This window comes from Coturnix japonica, chromosome 13, assembly GCF_054131305.1.
Source record: "Coturnix japonica strain WE chromosome 13, WE-NBRP24, whole genome shotgun sequence".
NCBI classification, from domain to species: domain Eukaryota; kingdom Metazoa; phylum Chordata; class Aves; order Galliformes; family Phasianidae; genus Coturnix; species Coturnix japonica.
Genome location: NC_140675.1, coordinates 13,689,346 through 13,700,333, shown reverse-complemented (window position 1 = coordinate 13,700,333; position 10,988 = coordinate 13,689,346). Strand labels below are relative to the sequence as shown.

The following is a 10,988-nucleotide window of genomic DNA, read 5'->3' as shown; positions in this document are numbered from 1 at the left end:
AGCTTCCTCATGGGAACAGTATAAGAGTTTTGTATAGGATTTCCAACATTTTTTTGTTGTTTGTTGTGGATTTCTGTCCATAAAAAAGCCTCAATGTGAGAAGAAGATGGAAGGAAGGCAGGGCAAAGGAAGGGGAATCTGTCAGGATCTGTTAGTCAGAAAAACTCCAAAGCACTTAAACATATCCAAGAACATGCTTGATTAGGAAAAAAAATAGTCGATTATTTTATTATATATAACTGCAACAGTAATCAAGATAAACTACCTTACATTTGTCTTCCTGACTAGGCTTAGCGTAGTTTGAACAAATGTTGATGACAATTCTGTTAAGTTTGTGAAGCAAATTAAATGCAGGTTAGTGGATTTCTGGCTGAGTTTTCAGGCTGCATTTCTGGGCCGTGTTCCACCTCTCTTGCAGTGGCCAGCACTTTGAGTCCCTGAGTTTTCCCACTGCTTTTTAACTGTAGGACTGCTTAGAAGCAAAATAACACTCAGTGTAAATAAAGCTGGCAGAACTGTGCCCACTGTCAGCATTGAAGTAGTGCTGGATCAGCCAGTATTAACTGAGAATTGTATAGAGCTGTGTATAGCTAGTGAAGTACCTGCTGGGCTGCTTTGGGATGGCAAATCATCTGTCCTCATTTCATTTTCCAGATTCAAAACAAAATGAGCTTTCCTTGCTGGAATCAAAAGGACAAACTCTTCTCCTTCCCTGAGTTTCTGCTTTTCAGCCCAGAATTTGCCAGCATCGTTTTGCAGGATGATGAATGTGGGAGGAAGGATTCAGGCAGTGCAGTGCTGGAGGTGCAGTGTCAGTGTAGCCCTTGCAGCAGTGATATTCCCAAGGCTATGGTCAATATGTGGAGTAAGCATGAGGACACCCTGGATCCTGATCCTGGATGGAGAAAGATGAGAAAGGATTGAGTTATCTGTACAAACAGCACATGTGCAGCTGGGGCAGGAGAGTTGCTTTGGGGTTTGGATACCCTGGAGGGATGGGGGGCAGTCTGTGTGTGTGACATTGGCCAGACCCTGCACCTTCAGGCACTGATCTGCACCTACAAAAATCACCTTGTATCACAGTCAGGAGAACTGAGACTGCTCTTGTTTCTGCTAGTGCAGAAGTAAACCTGAGTCAGTAAAGGTATGGGTATAGCTCTGATGGGATATAGGATTTCAGACTCTAGGGCTTTCTCAGCAATGCCTATTCAAAAGCACTATGTGCAGCTGAAATATGGAACTCTTAAGTCCTTGCCTTGAGAAAAACAGTATTGAATCTGGCCAGGAAAAAGGCAGATCAGCTGCTGCTTATTGGTGAAGACTTTTGACCCCATGTTTGCTCCTAAGCCTTTCCCAGTTCCCAACACATAAAACTTACCAGGCTCAGGCTTCAGATTGATGTATCCACCAGGTGGGGGTTTTGGTGTCTCTGGTGCATCTACTGGTGCTTTCTTGGTGATCTCTGTGCTTGAAGTGGTGGAAGAGGGGCTGAGGGATGCTGGAGGGGTGCCAGTCTTGCAAATGATTGTTGTAGTCTTGATCGTCGAGGAGCTGGTACTTTGGGTGGAGGCAGTGGTGTTGGGAAGTGGGATGGTGGGCTTGTGGGAGAGGGGGCTCATTTCTGTGGCTGTGGTGGTAGTGGTGGCAGTGGGCACAGAGGTGGGCTTTGGGACAAGGGTACAGGGGGAGCTCGGGGTGGTGTTGTTACAGGGGGCAGGAGCTGGGCCGGTGGTACCTCCTGGTGCTGGGGACACCAGTGGAGTCCCAGTGCTGTGGATGGTGCCTGTGGGATTGGGAACATCAGTGCTGGTGGTGGTGGCACTGTGTGTGACAGCTGGGGATGGAGCAGAGCTGGGAGAGGTGGCATTGGGGCTGACAGCAGTGAGGATGGTGGTGAGGAGGGTGGCAGCAGGGGACTTGGAGGTGGTGGGCTGGTGGGTGGAGCATGGGGTGATGGAGCTAGAGGCTGTGGTGGAGGTGATGGTGGTGACAGCAGAGCTGGGCTGGGTGGTGTGTGGGAAGGCTGGGCTTGCAGCATTTGGGGTAGGGGTCTTGGGGCTGCTGGTGGTTATAGGGATGGTAGCAGTAGTGAATGGGGGAGGGGTGGTTGTGGGGATAGTGGTGGGGGGCTCCTCTATCCCCCCTTGCAGGCCGATTCCCAGGATTTGGTCCAGTTCTTGTTGGAATTGTTTCTTGACCCAGCACATCACAGCAGTCTCATTCTCAGCTTCCTTCAGTTGTTGGAGGTTTGTCCCCAGCAAATTTTTGACATCCAGAACACTGAGTTTCTGCAATACACATACGACAGCTTTGATCAGCCCCAGAGCTGGCACTGCCTGGAAATACTTTTCTAAAGGGAATGCAGAGCTAGTAATAACTTACAGAAGAAATTTTTTAAAGGTTAGAAGTAGAGATTTGGTGATCTGATGGCACTTGAAGCCTTGAACCCACAACTCAACCCTCAACTTAGAGTGCTAGAATGGCTTGGGTTGCAAGAGACCACAAAGATCACCTAGTTCCAACTCCCCTGCCATGGGAATAACACCAGCACACAGCGCAGCAGGGAACATACCTGCAGTTCATTGGGATTTAGGGCAAGAAAGGTGTCAATGTCCATGTCAACGCCAATTTCAGCCAAGTCCTTCAGGTCTTCTGCTGGAGCTCCACCTTGAAGAAAGCACCCAGGGAACCTGAGCTCATGCAAACGCTTACAACACTGAGAGGGGGGCTTTGGTGACTGTTGGATGGGTCTTAACTATGGTCAGCCTTCCAGCCAAGGAAGACACCTCTACAGAAAGTGAAAGCTGAAGCACCTACCCAGGTATGGCCGCATCTGGACGTAATACATCTTGGTGCCAGCCTGGCTGGCAAAGGCCTGCTTGGCTTTGCTGTAGAATTGATCCTTTTTGCTTTGAGAGCAGGAGGAAATGTTCAGTTTTCCAGCACTCCTGAGGGAAGGGAGGTTCGAGGGTCAGAGCAGAGGGTGCCACCCAAAGCCCTTCCAATGGTCAAATGGATGCGTGACTTATCCCCCACCCCTGGCACTGGTGGCTCAGAGTGGGACATGGCCATTGCAGAGCCAGGTGGACCTGCCACCCCCTGCTTTCTCCCCATGACCCCAAGCATCTTGCAGGATGGATGGACATCTCTATAGACTGTATTACCCAATTGCTTCTGGAGGTATTTTCTCAATCTGCTCCTCATTCAGGTTACACAGGAAAGTCCCACCAATTAGCTGAAGCGAGGGTCCCGTTAGGTTGCCTCCCAGCTCCAGGAACCTTGTGATCAGCTGCTGCTTCTGGAAAACATGATACATGCATTGTGTGCTTAGAGAGGAGGAAAATGTATTTGGCAAAACCCCTGTGCCTTGAGCCCCAGGAGATGTGTGGGTGAGCTCCCACAGGAGCTGGGCATGGACATGAGCGTGGAGTAACTCCAGCTTGGGCTCTCCAGCATCTGTCCCTGTGCCCCTCAGGTACCTGGGTGCTGTTCCATTTGCCATCTGAGGGGTTGAGCAGGGCGCAGAGTGTGTCCGCTGTGGTCACCTGCCACTGGCTGATCTCCTGCGGACTATAGAGGCGGGACAGCCGCCTCAGCTTCTGGAGCTGGTCTTCTGGGATCCCCATGGGGTACACCTGCACTCAGCAAAGAGGGATGGGGAAGGCAAGGATGCTCATGTTGTCTATATTAAAATAAGAGGTGGCTTCCATGTCCCATGTAGTTCACCCCTTACCTCCTGCAGCCTTTTTTTCATTACCCAGAGATACTCCGTGGTGAGTGGCAGCTCCAGCACACGCTCCAGGTCTGTTTGTAGAACACTGTCGCTCAGGCAGTGGTAGAACTGTTCAGGGCTGTCATAATCAGCGAGCAGGCTGTCAGAGAGCACATGGGAGGTAATGGGCTCCCGTGTGCAGCCTGCAGGTGTGGAGGGTGCATTTGAGGCTGGCATCTCATGGTCTGCATTCCGCTTCAGCCGGGGGTGAGATGCTGCTGCGATGGCTGTCAGCAGGGCCAGGGTCTGCTCCCTCTGCACCCATCCCTGGGTGCTGTAGGTGGCTGCGATGCTCCTGGCGAATGCCTCCCGCACTGCCTGCCAGGGAAGGCAGAGGGTGCTGAGTCCTCGGGGTGCTGGGTCCCATGTCTGTGGGCTGGCCCGACATATAGGCCATTTAGGGTTGGCTCACCTTATCCACCAAGCTCAGTGTGGTCTGGTTCAAAGTCAGTGCGAGTGGCCCCAAACGTTGCAGAGTCTCCAAATCCCAGCCTGAAGGATGTCTGCAAATAGCACAGCTCAGCATCCTGGAAGGAACACCTCCCCTCCTGCCCACAACTGAGATCCTTACCCATACACTGTGCTGCCCCCGAGGAGCACAGCATTGACAGCATCCCGCTGGGCACCCGTCAGCATGGGGCAGAGCTTCAGGTGCTCCAGGATTCTGGGGTGCGAAGCAGTGATGGTGCCTGGCTCCATGGTGCACACCAGCACCCCAAGGCTGTGACAAGGGAGATGGATGACAAAGAGATTGGTGACAAAGGAAGCATGGCAGAACGCAGGCAGAGTGTGCCTTAGGGAAGAGGCAATGCTCCATCTGCAGTGGAAATGTCTTGGGCTTGGAGTAAGACAAAAGCCAGCGGAGCCCAGATTTTGACTCAGGGGAATCCCCTGTTGTATCTGTGCCAGCCCCATAAAAAGAGAATTTTTGTTTTGTTTGTGCTACAACAAAAGAGGATAAGGCTGAAACCCAACCTGGCACCAGAACTGGATGCACTAGGCTCTAAATCTTCCCCTGCCCAGTGCCTGTCACAGGGATCATGATGCACATGGGAAGAAACACAACGCCCAAAGCAAACACCACCTCTGCACCCTGTGCTGGGGTCGACACTCACTCAGCATGTGGCTCCATGGCAGCGAGGACGGCACTGAGGAGGAGAGCGGCCTGGGGGGAAACATGGAATCACAGAATCATTCAGGTTGGAAAAGACCTCTTGCATCCTAAGCCCAACCCCAACTCATCCCATCATGCCCACCAACCCACATCCCTCAGTGCCACATCTCTTGAGCACCTCCAGGGATGGTGACCCCACCACTTCCCAGGGCAGGAGTGCTGGTGTCTGGCTGCTCTTTTAGAGATGAAACTGTTCCTAACATGCACCTGGAGGAGGGCAGGTGGACATCAGCCCCAAGCTCTGCTTAAAGCCCTGTTGGTTTGGAGCCATTTATCAATGCACTGTGACTCACCGATGCTGCTTGCATGAGGGCAACAGGAAATCCTGCAAGAAAATAAGATGGCATTGTGAAAAGGTCAGCAGTGTGCACACAGGGGCTGTGCTGGAGCAGCTCCAGCTTTAAGCCTGAGGAAGTTTTCTTTGTCAAATGAATAAAGTTTGGTAAATGCTGGCGAATGCAGAGAGCAGAGCCCTTAACTACTCTGCAGCCCAACCTGGGCACTGCAGGGATGAGCTTAGAGGGAGAGCAGTGATACCCCTGAGCTGGGAGAAATGCATGTGCCCATTCCCAGCACAGTGCCAGCTGTGGGCTGGGAACGGGGCTGGGGGCAAAGGGACTCACGTGGGGCAGGGGCTGCCCACACCATTCTGCTTGTGCCGGGGGTCCTGGTGCTGAGTGCCTCCGTGAGCTGCTGGGGCTGGAGCTGAGGCTGGTGCTGCCCACACAGGGCGCTGAGTCCTGCAGAGCAGAGGACAGGCTTCACTTCATGCCCATTGACAATGTGAGCTCTATTCTTTCGGCACTGGAACCCTTCAGATGAACACCAATAGAACGGTGAGCAGTCCCACCAGGGGTCAACCCCCTACACCCCAACCCCTCCAACTATAAACCCTCCTAGAAAATAAATCCCTGCTCCGGAACCCACATCAGCACCATACAGAACAATTGGGGTCACTGCAAATCCCATCCCATCCCACCATCCCATCCAGTCTTGGCCACCCTCCACCCAGAGCTTTGTCACCTACCTGCACCTGCAGCTGCCCACAGCCGGGTATGAGCAGAGGGAGAGGAGCGGCGCAGCCCTTATCTATGTGGGGTGGGGATGGGGCTGCAGGATGGGGTGTGACGGAAGCAGTTTCTCAACTCTGTTTTGTCAAGCTTCTCTTTTATTTTTTTTTTTTCTCTTTCAATGTATAGGATCATTTTAGAGACCAGAGAATGACAGCTGCTGGTTCTGCAGCTCCTGGGCTCCTCGTGGAGACAAAGTGCCCCCCCCCGTACAGTGAGAGCCCTTTGAGTTACCTGGGAGTGCATCTCATGGGCAATCTGTTTCCTTACTTATGGTTCTGTGAGCACCTGTCATGATGCCATCCAGCACGTACTGGGAGAAAAAGGCTTTAAAAATAAGGAAGTGAGGCCAAGGGGATGCAGTGCAAACCTGGAGGGTGGTGACGATGCTGGGAACCCAATGCACGCTATGTGCCTTATGCTGAGCCCTGGCAGAAGAGAGCTGGGGGACAGCAATGTGGGAGCTCTGCCAGCCCCTTACCCTTGTTTTGGGGTGCCACTGAGGGGTGGGAGCCATGGGTATCCTACTCAGAGCTCACAACCCAGCCCCAAAACTGCCTCAGGGCCATACCTGGAGGTGGCCCCTGGTGTTTTCTGGGGGTCCTTTCATGTTGGTGGGCAGTGAGATGGGGATGCTCCTGGGCATCTGCTGTGTAACCCTGAAACCTCACAGCCTGAAGGATGCACACAAATCCTTTGTTCTTTGTTTTTCCAGCCGTTCCAACCTCAGCAATGGTGTTAAAATGACATTAAGAAATGGTGCTTGTCCCTACAGCCACAGTGCAGGGCTGCATTGCTCCTGCCTGTTCTCGTCCCTCATCCGAGAGCTCTGAACTCTGCAGGAATTTGGAGGAACTGTTCCCTCCACCTCTGCTGCTTTGTTTTGGAACAGTCCCAGCCGCTGGCGCTGTCACTGCCCTCTGGCTGACACCGAGGTGCAGCTTTGGTGCAGTGCTGTCAAGGAAGGAGAGGGGCTGAACCCCCTGAAGGTGTGAGCACAGAGGGGACACAGTGGGTGTCACCTGAAGCCCCAACCATCCCCCACCCCATGACCTCAGGGACCTGGGGGCTCAACCAATGCCGTTGCCAAAGGAAATATGAACGGGGTGGTACCGGGGTCATGGGGATGGAAAATGTCCCCAGGGCAGAATTGCGCAAGAGAGGACCATGAACCCTATGGGGACACAGCATGGGGCAGGTGAGAGGTGACCGAGGTTTGGGAAAGGGCTGGACTGTGCCATCTGCCCCACAAACCCTCCTCACTACCAGCATAGGTCACTGAGTGGGATGGCTGTGGGGCGGATGACCCTGCTGGTTTCAGTTGTGGGGTTTCAGCTGGAAAAGGATTGTTGTGATGATGACACAACAGGTTGGGTTGGCTGGGTTGGAGTGTGGGGCTGTCCCGCTGGGCCGGTCCGGGCTCATTCCTACCAGCCCTAATACATAGCACCACATTGGCCCTAAAGTAGCTGAGGGTGGTCTGGTGCAGCACAGTGAAGAAAGAACCACAGGGGAAGAGCATCAGGAGATGGTTTATACTGTGGCAATGCCCACAAATACACAATAAATAAGGGTTGTTACCAGGGCTACAGAAGACCACAAAACACACATATACCCAAACGTGACCCCCCTATGCTTCACGTGCACAAAGTGGATCTACACAAAACGCAGTGAACGTCGCATGGAGGTGATGTGGGCAGCGCTGCCCACTGGGCAATAGCTTCAGGGCTGGCTCCTGCCATATCAAAGTGCAACACAGTGCGGGATTGCGGGGCACCATACTCTGACTATGACCATCCCCATGGCACAGCGTCCCCATAGCGTGGCTGCAGCCACCACTGGCATGGGGATGTTCCTGCACGGCTGGGCACAACCCAGCTCTGATGCAGCAAATGTCACCCGTAAACTTTTGGCCCTTCCGGGCACGTCCCTGACATGAATTCTTTGGCAAGCTGTTGTTAATTTACAGCTTCGGGAGTGCCTGCAGCTCACTGCCCTCCCTGGGCACACCTGGAGGTGGGGATAGGCTCTGGTGGGGAGGAGCCAGCCCTGCTGATCCCCAGAGCCCCCACCACCCCCTGTCTGTCCTCCAATCCATCTCAGCAGGAGCTGCCTCCACAGCCAGGAAAAAAAGGGAGTGCTAGTAGAAAGGAGAATCTATTAGAAAAAGCAGGGGGATGCTGGCTGCTTTAATACAAGGCAGGTACTGAAAATACATGCATCTCTGGGACCATCAGAACTGCTAAAAGACGAGATTCGTTCCATAGAAATCTGAAAAATAAAAGCTTTAAAATCTCTTCGTATCAACTCGTTCATCTTCAACAAACCTTTAAAAACACATAGGTGGGTGGTGAGGCCGTGCCGTAGTCCCAGCTCATGGGCAATAAGCAAGGAGGTACAAGGGACATCCCACCTCCTGCACCGGAGACTGTAGTGGGGTGGAGCAGTGGACACGGAGCACACAGAGGGCACACTGAGCACTGTGGGACTGTGGGTGCATCCATCCACGCTGCGCCAGTGCAGGGTAGCAAAGCTCCAGGGTCACTCTAAGCTGGTGCGTGGCACACGGACTGCTGCTGTGGCACACAATTAGGAAAGGGGCAGCTGGTGGCCAGCTGGGTGATGGGCATGGTAAGAAAAGATACCAATCCTAATTGCTGCTAAAATCTGCCTAATCCCAGACCCAGAGGGGAAGGAAACCACAACCTATGGAAAGTGTGGATGTGGAGTTGGTGCTGGGCTCTGGGGGTTGGCTGCCAGAACCCATCAGACGACTATGGAGCAAAGGGTTGGGAATGCATGGTCATGGCCGGTGCTCACTCCAGGGCCCACTCAGCCAACCACTGCTCACACTGCACACGCTGCTCCTCCAGCTCCAGGCTCTTGGCTTTGCTCAGTGCTTCCTCTCCTTTGTGCCCTGGCACAGCTTGCTGGCTTTGCCCCACGTCCCCCTTCTGCACTGCCTTGTCCTTCAGCTCCTGGATGGTCTCGTCCAGGTGATGCACAACGCGCTGTGGTACCCAGTTGCCATCCATAGCTGTGACGAAGGGGTCGGGTGCACAGACCTCGATGAGCTCCTTGCTGGTGGGGATGCGCAGGTAGTAGGCGTGCAGCATCATGCGGTATGGACCGCTGTCCTTCTTGTGGCTGTACGTAAAGTCCCCCACGATGGGGTGGCCGATGGCACTGCAGTGAACCCGCAGCTGATGGGTGCGCCCTGGGGGAGGGAAGAAGGAACTGGGGCTACAGGGTGTCACCAAATCATCCCCTTGGCATCCCCATGGTGGCCCATAATTGGTGTCCCTCCAGTTGGAGAACTCAGGTCCATGAGCTCAGCTTCAGTCAGCCACCCCTGGGCTGCAAGCAGAGCTCCCACCCTGCACTACAGACACATGCACCACGTGAGCCCCCCCAGAGCCCCACCTGTCAGCGGCTGCAGCAGTACTTTGGTCACAGGATCTCCACTGTAGGACCCGTGCTCAAGCACGATCAGCTCCGACTGGCACGGCTTGGGGTTTTCACAGCCTGCAACGAAATCCAGGGGTCAGCCCTGCCCAGATCCCTGGGTTCAAGGAGGGTGTGTGTCCTGCTCACCCTCTGTCCCCTCGATGCACATCATGTGGGTCATGCCCTCCACTGTGTTCTTTCCGATGGCATAGCGGATCGTCATTCGGGTCTGGTCAACGTGGCCCCTCACCTATAGGGACAGGAGACAAACTGGATTGTGGAGCAAGTCCAGGCCCATTACCTGCTGCTCAGTGCAGGGATGAGAAAGGAGAGGCTGAGCCGCAGGTTAGCAAAGAGAGGCATCCATAAGCTGGAGCTGCTGGAATCACAGCACCATAGAATGGTTTGAGTTGGAAGGGACCTCTAAAGGCCGTGTGGTCCCACTGCCTGCACTGAGCAGGGACACCCACAGCTCCATCAGTGCTCAGAGCCCCATCCAGCCTGACCGTGGGTGTCTGCAGGGATGGGGAAGTGCCACCTCTCTGTGCACCCTGTGCCATTCCTCAGCTGTGTTCCAACAGCTCCATGTCTCTCCTGTACTGAATGCTCCACATCTGGACACAGCAGAGGGGCAGGATCCCTCACTCACCCTGCTGGCCATGCTGTGCTGGGTGCAGCCCAGGTTATGGCTGGCTTTCCAGCTGCCACCCACCAATACACCCTAAAACTGCTCCATCCCTTCCACCCGCTCAGCCTATAGAGGTAGCACTGAGCTCACCAGGGCCAGGTACGCTTTGGTCACCAGGCGGTCCTTGAAGCACTTGTAGGCGCTTCCCGCTGCCGCTTTGTTGAGCGCTACGCAGAGGGCCCCGCTGGTGGAGAAATCGAGCTGGTGGCAGAACCTGGAGCAGAAGGGACGTGCGGGAACATCGCGGCGGTTCGACCACCGATACAAGACCCCGCCCGGGGCTGGGGGCTCACCTGAAACCGTAATACGTGTCGGGGTCAGCCAGCTCGGGGAAGCGGTGCTTCAGCTGGCTCTGCAGGGTCAGCGTCTCGTACCACATCTTGCTGTCGATGCGGATGTCCCAGTGTTTGTTGACCACGATGAAGTCGGGGCTCTGGTACAGGATGCACAGGTTGTCGATGGTGCCCGGCTCCATGGCGAGCGCCCTGCGGGGACAGCGGCGGGGCTCGGGTCGGGGCCGGGCCCGGGGCCGGGCGGGTCGGGTCTGACCGCGCATGGCTCCCCCGCATCGCTCGCTCCTGCGGCCCCGCTCATCCCCCCGCATCCCGCATCCCGCAGCCCCCGGCCCCGCTCCGCTCCCACCTGCGGCGCTGCCCCGATCCCGGCCCCGCCGGGCGGAGCGGAGCGACCTCAACGCGTCACCTCGGCGCCAGCCGCGGATCGCCCCGCAGCCAATCAGTGCGCCCACCGCTTGCTGACCTTCTCTTCGCATCCAATCAGAGAGCACGCAGCTAGCTGAGCCGCGCCCCGCAGCCAATCAGTTTTGTCCGTTTCGAT

General features: G+C 54.9%; 2 protein-coding genes across 8 annotated transcripts; both read right to left on the bottom strand.

Annotated features, from left to right (window-relative positions):
- Positions 1-201: 201 nt before the first annotated feature.
- LOC107320636 (mesothelin-like protein) lies at positions 202-6,059 on the bottom strand. 3 transcript variants are annotated; one of them, XM_015876683.3, is made up of 13 exons: positions 5,974-6,059; positions 5,570-5,686; positions 5,240-5,271; positions 4,888-4,937; positions 4,344-4,493; positions 4,185-4,275; positions 3,734-4,090; positions 3,480-3,635; positions 3,165-3,298; positions 2,818-2,948; positions 2,573-2,667; positions 1,379-2,288; positions 202-895 (listed from the first exon to the last, which is right to left on the bottom strand). In XM_015876683.3, exons 2-13 carry the CDS (start codon positions 5,592-5,594, stop codon positions 813-815), a joined length of 2,214 nt encoding a protein of 737 aa, XP_015732169.2. In that variant the 5' UTR covers positions 5,595-5,686; positions 5,974-6,059; the 3' UTR covers positions 202-812. The 3 variants fall into 3 exon arrangements, with proteins under 3 accessions (XP_015732169.2, XP_015732168.2, XP_085370110.1); XM_015876682.3 differs by lacking the exon at positions 5,974-6,059 and having other exon boundaries at positions 5,570-5,758; XM_085513984.1 differs by lacking the exons at positions 5,240-5,271; positions 5,570-5,686; positions 5,974-6,059 and adding an exon at positions 5,154-5,177.
- Positions 6,060-7,529: 1,470 nt separating this feature from the next.
- Positions 7,530-10,938, bottom strand: RPUSD1 (RNA pseudouridine synthase domain containing 1). 5 transcript variants are annotated; one of them, XM_085513992.1, is made up of 6 exons: positions 10,794-10,938; positions 10,526-10,636; positions 10,242-10,444; positions 9,611-9,713; positions 9,440-9,541; positions 7,530-9,233 (listed from the first exon to the last, which is right to left on the bottom strand). In XM_085513992.1, exons 1-6 carry the CDS (start codon positions 10,921-10,923, stop codon positions 8,833-8,835), a joined length of 1,050 nt encoding a protein of 349 aa, XP_085370118.1. In that variant the 5' UTR covers positions 10,924-10,938; the 3' UTR covers positions 7,530-8,832. The 5 variants fall into 5 exon arrangements, with proteins under 5 accessions (XP_085370118.1, XP_085370120.1, XP_032303621.2 ...); XM_085513994.1 differs by having other exon boundaries at positions 10,242-10,365; positions 10,445-10,636; positions 10,794-10,878; XM_032447730.2 differs by having other exon boundaries at positions 10,242-10,365; positions 10,445-10,878.
- Positions 10,939-10,988: the final 50 nt, after the last annotated feature.

Excerpts from the sequence above, each read along its gene's own strand:
- LOC107320636 (XM_015876683.3), bottom strand. The coding sequence starts at position 5,594 with ATGGTGTGGGCAGCCCCTGCCCCAC. Across the intron at positions 3,636-3,733 it reads TGAAAAAAAGGCTGCAGGAG|GTGTACCCCATGGGGATCCC; the intron begins GTAAGGGGTGAA and ends TGCTGAGTGCAG. Across the intron at positions 3,299-3,479 it reads GCAAATGGAACAGCACCCAG|AAGCAGCAGCTGATCACAAG; the intron begins GTACCTGAGGGG and ends CATGTTTTCCAG.
- RPUSD1 (XM_085513992.1), bottom strand. The coding sequence starts at position 10,923 with ATGCGAAGAGAAGGTCAGCAAGCGGTGGGCGCACTGATTGGCTGCGGG. Across the intron at positions 9,542-9,610 it reads GTGCATCGAGGGGACAGAGG|GCTGTGAAAACCCCAAGCCG; the intron begins GTGAGCAGGACA and ends ATTTCGTTGCAG. Across the intron at positions 9,234-9,439 it reads ACTGCTGCAGCCGCTGACAG|GGCGCACCCATCAGCTGCGG; the intron begins GTGGGGCTCTGG and ends TCCCTCCCCCAG.